General features: G+C 36.1%; 1 protein-coding gene across 1 annotated transcript in view; it reads left to right on the top strand.

Moving 5' to 3' along the window:
* The window catches only part of ASB3 (ankyrin repeat and SOCS box containing 3), a 79,844-nt gene extending 67,132 nt beyond the window's left edge, over positions 1-12,712 (top strand). Inside the window, exons 8-9 of the mRNA XM_044660661.1 lie at positions 2,393-2,526; positions 12,420-12,712. Coding sequence (XP_044516596.1) covers positions 2,393-2,526; positions 12,420-12,625 — 340 coding nt within the window. The 3' untranslated portion in view covers positions 12,626-12,712. The remainder of the gene's footprint in view (positions 1-2,392; positions 2,527-12,419) is intronic.
* Positions 12,713-13,006: the final 294 nt, after the last annotated feature.

Genomic DNA, 13,006 nt, shown 5'->3' with positions numbered 1-13,006 from the left:
ATATATACAAATAATCTTCCTATATATAATCAACCATTACTTTCTACTCAGCAATTTTCCATCAGCCCATCTACTTTCTTATCTTGGCATATCTATATATATATATGTAGGACTCAACCTCTGTGTGCGTGTGTGTGTGTGTGTGCGTGCGCGCGCATCTGCATGAGTTTGTGCACATGCGAGCACACTGGAAAAATGTATTAAAAGCCCTGAAATAAGCTGGAACTAACTCTTCTCCTCAGTGCCCTCCTGACCAGAATGATTGGGGTTGTTGGGGTGCCATATAATAAAGTAGTTTTTAGGCCTGGGATGGTTTATTCTATTACGTGGTGGAATTATTGATTGGAAAGTGCAGTTTTGGGAAGATATTCTCCCTTTCTTCCACTTATTTCTCAGAAAGTGGACTGACTCCACAGTTAACCATTTAGCACTTATTATGGGCCAGGTGTTTGGTCACAAAGACAATAGTGAAACAGTCCCTGCAATAAAGGAGCCTATATTTTATTGGAGGAAACTATGTATACATGTAGATGCACAAGTAAATGTAAACTATTTACAAAGTAAAAACAAGGCAGTTTTTGGTAGAAGAGGCACTGACAGCAAAGAGAATCAAGATGGGCCTCAGGTAGGAAGTGGTGCTTGAGTTGTGCTTGAATGACAGATAGGGAGATAGGAAATGCCATGATGCAGGTGAGGAAGATCAAGAGGGCCAGTTTATCTGTATCAGCGTGTATAAAGGGGAGGAGTACAGAATAATTCTTGAAAGTTAGATTGGAGCCAGATTGTAAGTGGCTTTAAATGCCCCAAAGAGGAGATAATAGGGAGCCACAGGAGTTTATCAAAAAGTGTATGACCATGTCCTGTGCTTTGTACATATCACAGGTCAGGGAAGGTGCCCTAAATCCAGAGTCAGTCAAGGATTCCAGGTTCACTCCTTCATGGGGGATGGAAGGGGAATGAATGTCCATTCAGAAGATGGATAAATTAAAGAATGCAACAGTTTGAGAGGCAGGGACTCAATGAAGAAGCTATTGCAATAGTTCAGATGAGAGGTGGTGAGAATTTGAACTAGGGTGGCAGCTCTGTGACTGTAGAATAAGGGATGAATATGAGAGATTTGGGGAGGTAAAATCTGGCATCTTACTAGATTTGTTGGGTGTGTAGTAGAGTAAGGAGTTGAAGATTACTCTTGAGTAGTGTCAGGGAATTTGAAAGTTGGAAATTCCTTTCAAAGAAATATTTGTCACATGATTATCTTTCAGAAGGATACTTCTGCATGGACAGATAGAATCTTTTCAATAGTAAAAGGCAGTGAGGTAGCATAGTGGATAAGAGTGCCAGATCTGGAGTCAGGAGGACCTGAGTTCAAATTTGGCCTCAGATATTTCCTAATTGTGTGACCTTGTGCAAATTACTTATCCCCCTTGCCTAACCCTTACTATGCCTTAGAATTGATCATAAGACAGAAAGGTAAGGGTTTTAAAAAACAGCAAGGTAAAGCTGCCTCTGCTTTCTCTTTTCTGTTATTAAGAGGAAAATTCCTATAGTTGAAAAATGACAGGCTTTATGGAAGGCCGTGTCCTTAGATTTTCTTTCTGGTCTTCTTATAAAACATCAACTCAGTCCTTAGAGGAGGTTTTAAGGCATTGTTTCTATCTGTTGCACTTGTTATTCTTTGCCATGGCCTTAGATAAATTAGTAAACCTTGTTATATCCCAGTTTTCTGCTAATATTTCTCTTGTTGGATTGTTCTAAAGATACTCATACTGGGGCAGCTGGGTAGCTCAGTGGATTGAGAGTCAGGCCTAGAGATGGGAGGTCCTAGGTTCAAATCCGGCCTCCGATACTTCCCAGCTGTGTGACCCTGGGCAAGTCACTTGACCCCCATTACCCACCCTTACCACTCTTCCACCTATGAACCAATACACAGAAGTTAAGGGATTACAAAAAAAAATAAAGATAATCATACTATCTCTCATAGAAATAATATTAGAAGAAAGGGGAAGGGAAGACACATTTATTAAGTACCTACTGTGTGCATTGTACTAAATGCTTTATAAATATCTCATTTGACTCTCTGAACTTTGGGAGGTAGATGCTATTATTGTCCTCATTTAAGACTTGGGGAAACTATAGCAGACAGAGATTACCAAGGGTCACAAAGGTAGATGGATTTGAATTTAAACCTAGCACTATAAATATTGTGTCACCTAGCTGCTCACAGAGTATCAAAAGAGTAGGGTGCATATGTAATTGAATGCAGTTGTTACTGTGTTAATACTTTTGGATATAAAAGAGCTACTGAGACATTTTATTATTGTTGGCTTAATATATAGAATATTTCCAGAATATATCCCTTACTCTATTTTGTTCCGAATTTCTTGCTATGTAGGATTCACTCAGTCAATGATGACATCCTCAACTTCAGCCTGGAGTTCACTAATTGGAAACGGCTTCCCCTTACTATTGAGAAGATTCTCTCTGCTCGTGCAGAAAGCTCTTCCTGGGTCCCGCTAAATCATTTTGGTAAGCTGTTCCCCGCCGCCCCCCCCCCTTTTTTTTTTTTTTTTTGGTGAGCCACACGTTTTTATTTTCATTTTGACCTGCCCTGACTTCTGGGCCTTGATTTTAAGTTAGAAACATCTCTATAGGCTATTGTGGTATGAAGATTGGAAAACCAAAAATAAATCAGATACAAATTGATTTTTTTCTTTTGAGAAAAACATAGCTTAATTGCCTTAAACTGAAACTAGAGTCAGCCTCCCAAGTTAAAATAACTAGCTTTTGAAGTAAAATAGGAGTTCAGAACTGATATTTCTATTTAGTAATATCCACATTTTTGTAGTTTACTCTAATTAAAATATATCCTTAAAAATATCTGGTTAGTAGATGAATTTAAGTGGTGATATGATATACTGCTATCTTTATGACATGACATGATTAACTTTAAAGCTCTAACACTTGTGAATGGAGTTTCAATCATTCCTTAAAATCAAATGAAATCATGTATGTAAAATACTTTGTAGTCATAATGTGTTCAGTTAATATGAATTATTATCAATCAATTAAGAATTTATTAACTACCTACTATGTGCCAGACGTATTAAGCACTGAGGAAACAATGACAAAAGTGAACTAGTCCCTGCCCTTGAAGACCTTGTGTCCTAATGGACTAGATAGACCACATGTATGTAAGATACACAAAATCTGGATTAAAGGAAGTAGAGGATAGCAGAGTAGAGGCACGGAGAGCTCAGAACTCTCTGAGAATCTTCTCCAACTAACCTTAAAATAACTCTTTAAAACAAATACTGGAGTGATAGAATGACAAAGAGGATGGAGTGAAGCAATTTTCTTTCAGAAAACAACTTGGAAAGTAGGTAGAAAAGGCCTGTTTCACTGGGGTGAGAGGGAAGCACAGCCCACAGCAAGGCTGCACCAAGGAGTACTGACTTAAGCCAACAGCAACGCTTCCCCCGCTACTGCTCCAGGTTTCTGAACCTGGGCCCAACCTAATTTTGAGACCCTGAGATCCTGCCTAAGTCAATAGCAGAGGAACCCATGCCCACCCCTTGAAATTCTAAGCTCTAGCACAAGGCAGTCTATAGTGAACCTGGCCAGTAAAAGCCCAAGAGGAGGGCAGAGCCCCTCCATAAATCTGCAGTTAGATCCCAAGCCCTCTTGCCTGGCCAATACAAGTCCAGAGTGAGGCCCAGAGCCCCTGCCCAAGCCCAAGGTAAGACACTGAGCCTCAGCACAAGGTAGCTAACTGAGTACTGCAAGTCATCAACAGGCCTTGGGGAAAACTGAATCAGCAGTGGAAGGTGGCTTTCAGAGCTCCCAGCCCACAGGCCATTATACCACATTAGATAGAAGAATAAAAACTTGCAGAAATTCAGAACTAGAGTTGAGGTTAGCAGCAAAGAGAAACTGAAGTTTAAGAGAGTGTCCCCTCTATCCTGAAATAGAGCATACCTTTAAGATAAAAGTAAAAGTCATGAAAAAGACTGGGAAAATGAGCAAACATTAAAAAAAATCAGAAACCTAACTATAGAAAATTATTGTGGAGACAGAAAAGCAAAACACAAACTCAGAAGGAGACAGTGAGATCAAAGCAGCTGCATGCAAAACTTCAAAGAAAAATGTGAATTTGTCTCAGGTTCTGGAAAAGATCGAAAAGAATTTCAAAAATCAAATAAGAGGCAGAAGAAAAAGAGGGAAGAGAAATGAAAGCAATGCAAAAAAGAAATTAATGTCTTGAAAAGCAGAATTTACCAAATGGAAAAAGAGGTACAAAGATTCATGAAGAGAAGAGTTTCTTGAAAAGCAGAATTGATCAAATGAAAAAAAGAGGTACAAAAATCCAAAGAACAAAAGCATTGCTTAAAAAAAAGTCAAGATGGAGGGGAATATACAGTAATTTTAACTGTGAATGTGAATGGGATAAATTCACCCATAAATGGAAGTCGATAGCAGAGTGGATTAAAAACCAGAATCCTACCATATATTATAAGAAACACATTTGAGGCAGGGAGACACACAGAGTAAAGGTAAGGTGCTGGAGCAGAATTAATTTTGTTTCATTTGAAGTAAGAAAAACAGAGAAGGAATCATGATTTGAGACACAGGTAAAGGAAAAATAGATCTAATTAAAAAAAAGACAAGAAAGGAAATTACATCTTGATAAAAGGTACCAGGAACAATGAAGTAACATAACATCAGTACTAAAAATATATGTATGATTACTAACTGTGTATTCTCCTCCATCTTATATGCCAATAAATCTGACAGTCTAAGTGAACTAGATGAATATTTACAAAAATACAAATTGCCCAGATTAACAAAAGAGGAAATAGAATACTTGAATAATCCTATCTCAGAAAAAGAAATTGAACAAGCCATCAGTGAACTCCCAAGAAAAAATCCCCAGGGCCATATGGATTCACTAATGAATTCTATCAAACATTTAAAGAACAAAAAATCCTAATACTATGTTAACTATTTGGGAAAACTGGCAAAGAAGGAGTCCTACCAAATTCCTTTTATGACATAAATATGGAGCTGGTGCCTAAACCAGGAAGAGCAAAAACAGAGAAAGAAAATTATAGGCCAGTTTCTTGAATGAGCATAGGTGTAAAAACTTTAAGTAAAATACTATCAAGGAGACTATAGCAATATTTTACCAGGATCATTCACTATAATCAGGTGGGATTTATACCATGAATGCAGGATTGGTTTAATATTAGGAAAACTATTAGCATATTTGACCATATAAACAAATTAACAGAAATCACATCGTTATCTCAAAAGATACAGAAAAAGCCTTTGACAAAATGCAACACCTTTTTGTATTAAAAACTCTGGATAACATAGGAATAAATGAGACTTTCCTTAAAATAATAAGTAGTATCTATCTAAATACATCAGCAAATGTCAACTATAATGGAGATAAGGTAGAACTTTTCCCAGTAAGATCAGAGGTGAAGCACGGATGACTAAACAATTGGAAAAATATTACTCATGGGTAGACTGAGGTAATATAATAAAGATGACCCAATTTACTTATTCAGTGTGTACCAATCACACTACCAAGAAATTATTTTATAGAACTAGAAAAAATAATAACAGAATTTATCTGGAAGAACAAAAGATCAAGAATATCAAGAGAATTAATGGAAAAAAAAAGTGTGAAGGAAGGCAGTAATCATCAAAATAATTTAGTTTTGGCTAATGAATAGAATGGTTGATCAGTGGAAGAGATTAGATAAATAATGTATAGGGGTAAATGACCTTTGTAATCTATTGTTTGATAAACTCATAGATCCCAGATTTTTGGGTAAGAACTCACTATTTGACAAAAACTGCTGGGAAAACTGGAAAAACAGTATGGCAGAAACTAGGTTAGGCAATATCTCACACCTTATACCAAGATACGATCAAAATGGGTATATGACTTAATCATAAAGGGTGATGCCATAAGTAAATTAGGGGAACATAGAATAGTTTACCTGGCAGATCTTTGGAGAAGGGAAGAATTTATGACCAAACAAGAGAGAGAAGACATTATGAGATGTTAAGTGAATAATTTTGAGTATATTAAATTAAAAGGGTTTTGCACAAACAAAGCCAATGTAACCAGGATTAGAAGGGAAACAAGAAATTTGGGAAAAAAATTTGTAGCAAATTTCTCAGATAAAGGTCTCATTTTTCAAATATTTGGAGAACTAAGTCAAATTTCTAAGAATACAAGTCATTCCCCAATTGACCAATGGCCAAAAGATATGTAATAGGCAAATGTATAAATTAAGATTTTAGACATTTAGTGTAAATAGCACCCAGGCTGTCAGATAAGACCTAAAGGTTCCAATGATGGAATAGTAGCAAGGAAGGAAGTCTTTCCTGAGGACTCTGATATGGAGGAAACAGGGTGATGCTGTTTAACTGTCTCTAGTGGAGAGCCCAGAAGAGGGGATTTTTTTCTCTATCAAGGAATCATCTGTTCTGCCAGGAAGTGCAGGTGTGGCAATTGATTATTTCTGAAAGATGGACTCTCAGACTAGATCAGCTCTCTGCCTTCATTCTCCCTTTGGATTAATTTTGCTAAGGACCTGTGTTCTTGGAAACCCTGGTTCATTGCTGGAACAGAAGTGAATTCAGTTGTGAGACATCCATTCCCTTTCCAGCCAATCAGGCTAAACCAGGCAGCCTGGGCTAGTATAGTGTAGATACCGATCCAGCTCCCAGTCCCTGAGTTTTGTCCTTATATACCTAGTTTAGGGTAACCTCTCCCTACATCTCTTACCCTTAAATTCATTTCATTATAGGTTAATAGGTAATCCCTAGCTAGGTAGGTCTGAAGTGACATTTGGGCCCAACTGTCTTCACTCATTTCCCAAGTCCTGTGGGATATGGATATGATTTTTTTTGTGGGTGTGGATATGATTCCCATTTGTATTTGTCTCAGTTAGTTATCCCTCTTCACCCAAACATTCCTCCTTCTCCCCTTCTCTAAACCCAATGTTTAATTTACCAAATTACATGTATGAAAAAGTAAATTTTAGTTGAAGAAATCAAAGCTATCAATAATCATATGACAAAATATTCTAAATCAATCTTAATTAGGGAAATGCAAATTAAAGCAACTCTGAAGTACCATATCATACCTATAAGATTGACCAGTGTGACAATAAAGAAAAATGATAAATGTTGGAAGAGATGTGGCAAAATTTGGACACTAATACATTGTTGGAGTTGTGAATTGAAGCAACCATTCTGGAGGGCAATTTGGAACTCTACCCAAATGACGGTAAAACTGTACTTGAGTGGGTTCTTGAAGGATAATAGGAACTCCAACAGTCAGAGATTATGAGGGAAAACATTCCAGGTAGGAAGCACAACCAGTGAAAGGGCCACAGAGATGGAAGGTGGAGGGGAGAAATATGTAAAACTGGGAAAGGTAGAAAAAGAACTTTAAATGGCAAACTAAACAGTTTATATAGAGTATCTAAAAATCTTAGCAAAGTTTTAAGCTATTAAAGTTTAAAACTGTGTTTATATCTTTTGAGACACTGTATAAATAGGTTAGCTGTTAAAGTTTAAAAAATGCACTAAGGCTTTTGGGACACTGTATTTGGTCCTAGAAGAAATAGGAAACAAGTGTGTTTTATTGCCTACAGAGTGGGCCTTACGCCTCAAACCATTCAAATTGGCAAAAAATGACAAAAAAATTCTAACACTAATTGTTGGAGGGATTTTAGAAAGATAGGCACACAAATACATTTTTTGTGGAGCTGGAAAATGGTATAACCATTTTGGAAAGCAATTTTGAATTATGAAAAGTGATTAAAATATCTACAACTTTTGATCCAGATATTCTATCCCTTGGCTTATATCCCAAGGAAGCCATTGATAAGGAAAAAAAAGGCTTCATATTTTTCAAAATATTTATAGCAGCAGTCTTTGTGAGAGCTAAGAATTGGAAACAAAGTAGATGCTTTTTCATTAGGAATGGTTAAATAAATTGTGGTATGTGAATATAATAGAACATTACTATTCTTTAAGAAATGATGAGTAATACAGGGAAGTATGGAAAGATCTAATGAACTGATGCAAAGTTAAATAAGCAGAGCCAAGAAAACAATATACACAGTAACTACAGCAGTGTAAATGTAAAGAACAATGATACCCCTCAAATAAAAAGTAAAGGTAATAAAGTTATAAAGATCAAAAAAGATGGGAATAAAGAGATATGAAAAAATACCCCCAGCCCACCTCTTTGTGGAGGTGAGAGGTCCACAGGTGTTACCCACTGAACATGTTTTCTACTTTTTCTACCATATTGAAGTTGTACTGGCCTTGTCTTCCCTCTGCAAAAAATGCTCTTTGTAACATAAGATAGTTCTTTGAGAACAGTAGGGGAAAGGATATGTAGAATGCCATGGTGATGTAAGAGATAAAAAATATCAATGAAGTGTATATATGACTTATTTCAAACCCTGCTCAAAAAAAAGTAGAGTCAGAATGATTTCTATAAAATTATTACATTGTATCATGTCTATTGTGACCTACTAGTGTAATAGGATATCATAAGCATTGTACAGGTAGGCTGGAACTAAATATAGATTTTGTAACCTAGTTAGTATTAAAAAAATTAGCACACTTCAGTTTGTCCTATATGTCAAAGCTAGTTTCAAGACATTAAAGTAGGCACAATAGGAGAAATCCTTGTATAAGAAAAGCACATATAAGCTAACAATAATGTCTCAAAAACTTCTTGAAGCAAAGCTGTGCAATTTAACTAAGGGGCATAGATGTGTCCCTTTAATTTTTGTAACTTTTTTTTTTTGTAATGTATTTTGCCTTTATATTACAGCCATTCCCTACCTCTTTATCCTTATTACTCTCAGATTGAATGAAGCTATTAAGTGTTCAGTGAAGAAAGATAGCAATTTGAGGTTCCTGTTAGTTTTCAAGTACAGCGGTTTCTTTACGGATAATATTGTAGTTCTGACTTGTATGTAATTCTTAACATTGAGTGTTTCATCTGATGATATCAATTATGTACCCACACCTGTAAAGAAAAAAAAATCTATTCAGTAGAGATAGATGAGGGACTGTGGTTTTGGGAACAAAGGGTCAAAAGAAAGGACATTTGCCAAATGGGAAAATTATTGCAATGTATCAATTAGGAAGGAAATATGAAGTTTTACTCTGAAGACCTTAACATATGGCAAATCTTTCCTGATGAAGGCAAAAAATGGTACATGAGTGCATTACTACCAAAATGAAATTAATCCATTAGTGCTTTCCTATTTAATTAGACACTTGGTAGAACTTGTATGGAGTACTAATCATTCTGTTTTAAGAAGATTTTGTTTTGACTGAGGATTCATAAGGATTTATCTCATAGGCATTTATTTTGATCATATTTTTCCTTTGCTATTGTCGAAGGTGATGAAAATTTAGCAGGATAGTTTCCCTCAGGTTCCAGGTTTTTCTGAATTATTCTCTAACTCTGGGGTATTAGAAAGAAAATTATTGTCATTATTAATGTAGCCCTTTAAGTTGATTACTGGAACAAAAAAAAATTGGGGGATAAAGTGATTTCTTTAACAGAAATAGTTTCCTCCTTACCCCGAGATGGTATCAGTGCTTCAGGTACTGCCATTACTGGTAAGCAGAATACATACTGGATCACTTGCTCTGTCTAAAAGTAGACTCTTTCCTATGTGGAGAGAGTTTTTGGCAACAAACAAGAGGGAATACATAACTATCTTATTTATAATAGGTGGTTATCTACAGATAGTTGGGTACTATGGGTACAAAAAAGAAATACTATGTACAAACAACAAAAAAGAAATACTATGTCAGACTCTATCCTACCCTGTCACAAGTCCTAAGAATCTCTAGATACTTCAAGAAACATAGAATTCTCTCCAACCCCTTCCCTCCAATAAGAGGCTTGTTCTTTACACTAAGGCACTAGACAATAGAGGATGTACCCAAAACTTAGGGAGACAGACTCAGTCTTGAATTATTAGATCAGGGGGCAGCTGGGTAGCTCAGTGGATTGAGAGCTAAGCCTAGAGACGGGAGGTCCTAGGTTCAAATCCAGCCTCAGACACTTCCCAGCTGTGTGACCCTGGGCAAGTCACTTGACCCTCATTGCCCACCCTTACTCTTCCACCAAGGAACCAATACACAGAAGTTAAGGAACCAATACACAGAAGTTAAGGGTTAAAAAAAAAAGAAAAGAAAAAAAAGAATTAGTAGATCAAAGATTGACTTGAAAGTATTAGATGAGTTAGGTCAGTGATGGGCAAACTTTTTAAAGAGGGGGCCAAAGGAAAGGAAATGCTCATTTGTCAGTCTGTTTCTAAAGCAACTCTTTCAAAGTTTCATTGTATTGTGTCCTACTTATTGTATTCATAAGATTAGCGCTGCCATTTCAGGGGGCCAAATCTGGCCTGCAGACTGTAGTTTGCCCATCACTGATTTAGGGCATAATTTTATAGGAAAGGTTGTTGTCTCAATCTAATAAGTCAAAATTCTATTTAATAGCTTAAAGTCTCCTTACAGTGGATTTTAGCTTCCCTTAAAGGATATTTAAATTATTGTGGTGGGACAGTTAGATGTAGCCAAGCCTAGGGTCCTGGGTTCAGGTTTGACCTCAGATACTTCCTAGCTGTATGATCCTAGGCAAGTCACTTATCCCCAGTCATCTTGCCCTTACCATTCTTCTACCTTGGAACAAATACTCAGTATTCTAAGACAGAGTGTAAGTTTTTTTTTTTTAAGTATATTTTACTTCTGTTTCTGCTGAGACATTTGTATTTTAATATAAGGGAGAGCTTGACCCTCAACCATTTAAAAAGATTTAGCAACCTTTATAATATTTAAATTAATAACTATACATCTGGAAATTCTACTTAGCATGAAAACTTTCATAGACATTTTGCACACGCACAATTGCTATACACATGGATTTAGAGCTCCCTTAGTATTCGCCAGCAAGTTAAGCAAAAATGGCACCAAGGGGCTGGAGGTAATAATCCACAGATTAAAGACTCCCTCAATCCAAATGAACATATCTCCGAGCAACTATGGTTCATCAGGTCAGTGATCTGTTAAGGCCTCAGTAGAACCAAAATGGTGCTATTAAAATTGAAATCAATTTTTAAAGTGACTGTGTCCTTTCCATTCCTAATGCCTAAGTCTTTTAAGACCCAAGGTACAATTGATTTCAGTGTTGAGAAGACATCAAAGAATTTAAATATCAAAACCTCTGGAGAACAGTGTAGTCGAAAAGAACATTAGCCTCACTGAGTCTAGGACCATGTCACAGATACAAATCATGTAAGCCCAAGTTCTCTCATCTGACAGAGGGGCAATGCTTATTGTGTTATTAAACTTAAGAGATATTTATTATGAAAATGGAGTAATAAATTTAAAAGCAATGGGAAATATATGTACTCTGTAGATTTCCACATTAGTCATTATTAATAGGAAGAATATAATATACGAGGCTTAAGAAGCTATCAATTTTTGCCTTAGAGCCAGTTTTCAAATACAAATTCAAATATAGTTTCTATTTAAGCATTTAATTTTTTCTCATTTTGGATTTTGAAAAGTGTAGCTCAAAGGGACTGGCAATGTCAAGCTCTTCCTTTTTTTGATTTGTTAATCACTGCTTTATTTTATAAGGATTTATGTAAAACTTAGTGTACTAGCAGAAAAGTTATGGTCTTGATTCACATGGATGTCCAATAGTTTTTTTCATTTTTATTAAAGTTCTCATAGACATTAAACTTAATGGTAAACACATGGCAAAAACAAAAACAAAAATCTTTATTTTGGGAATTAAGTTGCTGTCATTAAAAGATGATTCTGGGGGCAGCTGGGTAGCTCAGTGGATTGAGAGTCAGGCCTAGAGACAGGAGGTCCTAGGTTCAAATCTGGCCTCAGACACTTCCCAGCTGTGTGACCCTGGGCAAGTCACTTGACCCCCATTGCCCACCCTTACCAATCTTCCACCAAGGAGCCAATACACAGAAGTTAAGGGTTAAAAAAAAAAATAGATGATTCCTATTGAAGTCATTGAAGACTTCTTTTGATCGAGATTGTTTTTTTGGGGGGGAAATGTACCTTTTAAGTTAATTTTTATACTTTTGTGCTTAAATTTAAGGGGGTAATTTTGGCAAGTGTTTCATTTAAGTGCTTGATTTGGTATACCTGGGGGCCATTTACTGTAGGCAAAAAAAATTGAGGCATTTTTTGTTGTTTGCTATGTCCTGTTATTGGAGCTAGTAGATCCAATTTCTTAATTTACATTAGTATTACTAACTTTAGAATTTGATTGTGTGTAATGACATTCTTGTATCTTAAAAAATTTTTTTTTCCATTTTGATTTTATTCTACAGCCTCTGTTCCTTCCCTGACTCACCTCTGCCGCTTGGAAATACGATCCATTCTAAAACCAGACCGTCTACGATCTGATAATTTTATTTATCAATTACCACTTCCTACTAGCCTACATCGTTATCTACTCTATGCAGAAGTCTTGAGAATGAATGAAGTTCCAGAACTGATATTTTCACAGGATGGAGAGACAAGTGAAACCAGTTAATGACTCACCTATTACTCTGATGATCAAGAGGATAGTTGTGAAGTTGCTTCCTATGAATGGACATTAAAGCCAGGACACTTGAACTCATATCTGGGGCTTTTCCTTAGGAAAACATCTATTGTGAAGCACTATTGTTGCTACATTGCTGGTTTATACTATAAACCTTAGTCATGTTATTTGCTGTGATATTTGTTTTGTTGAACTATTTCCTTTTTCACAGTATGCTCAACTTTTTCATCCTTTTAGTGAATTTTGGATTTGGACTATGCTGCTGCTTCTTAACACTAGTGTTCAAAAAGTATATTTTCATCAACTATTCTGTGTTTACTGGAACTGGAAACTTTTAGTAGAATGTATATATAGCCTCAGTGGAACTATTCC

The sequence above is a fragment of the Gracilinanus agilis genome, chromosome 2 (assembly GCF_016433145.1).
Source record: "Gracilinanus agilis isolate LMUSP501 chromosome 2, AgileGrace, whole genome shotgun sequence".
In the NCBI taxonomy this organism is placed as follows: domain Eukaryota; kingdom Metazoa; phylum Chordata; class Mammalia; order Didelphimorphia; family Didelphidae; genus Gracilinanus; species Gracilinanus agilis.
Note: the sequence above shows the minus strand (reverse complement) of the source record. Positions and strands in the feature narration are given on the sequence as shown.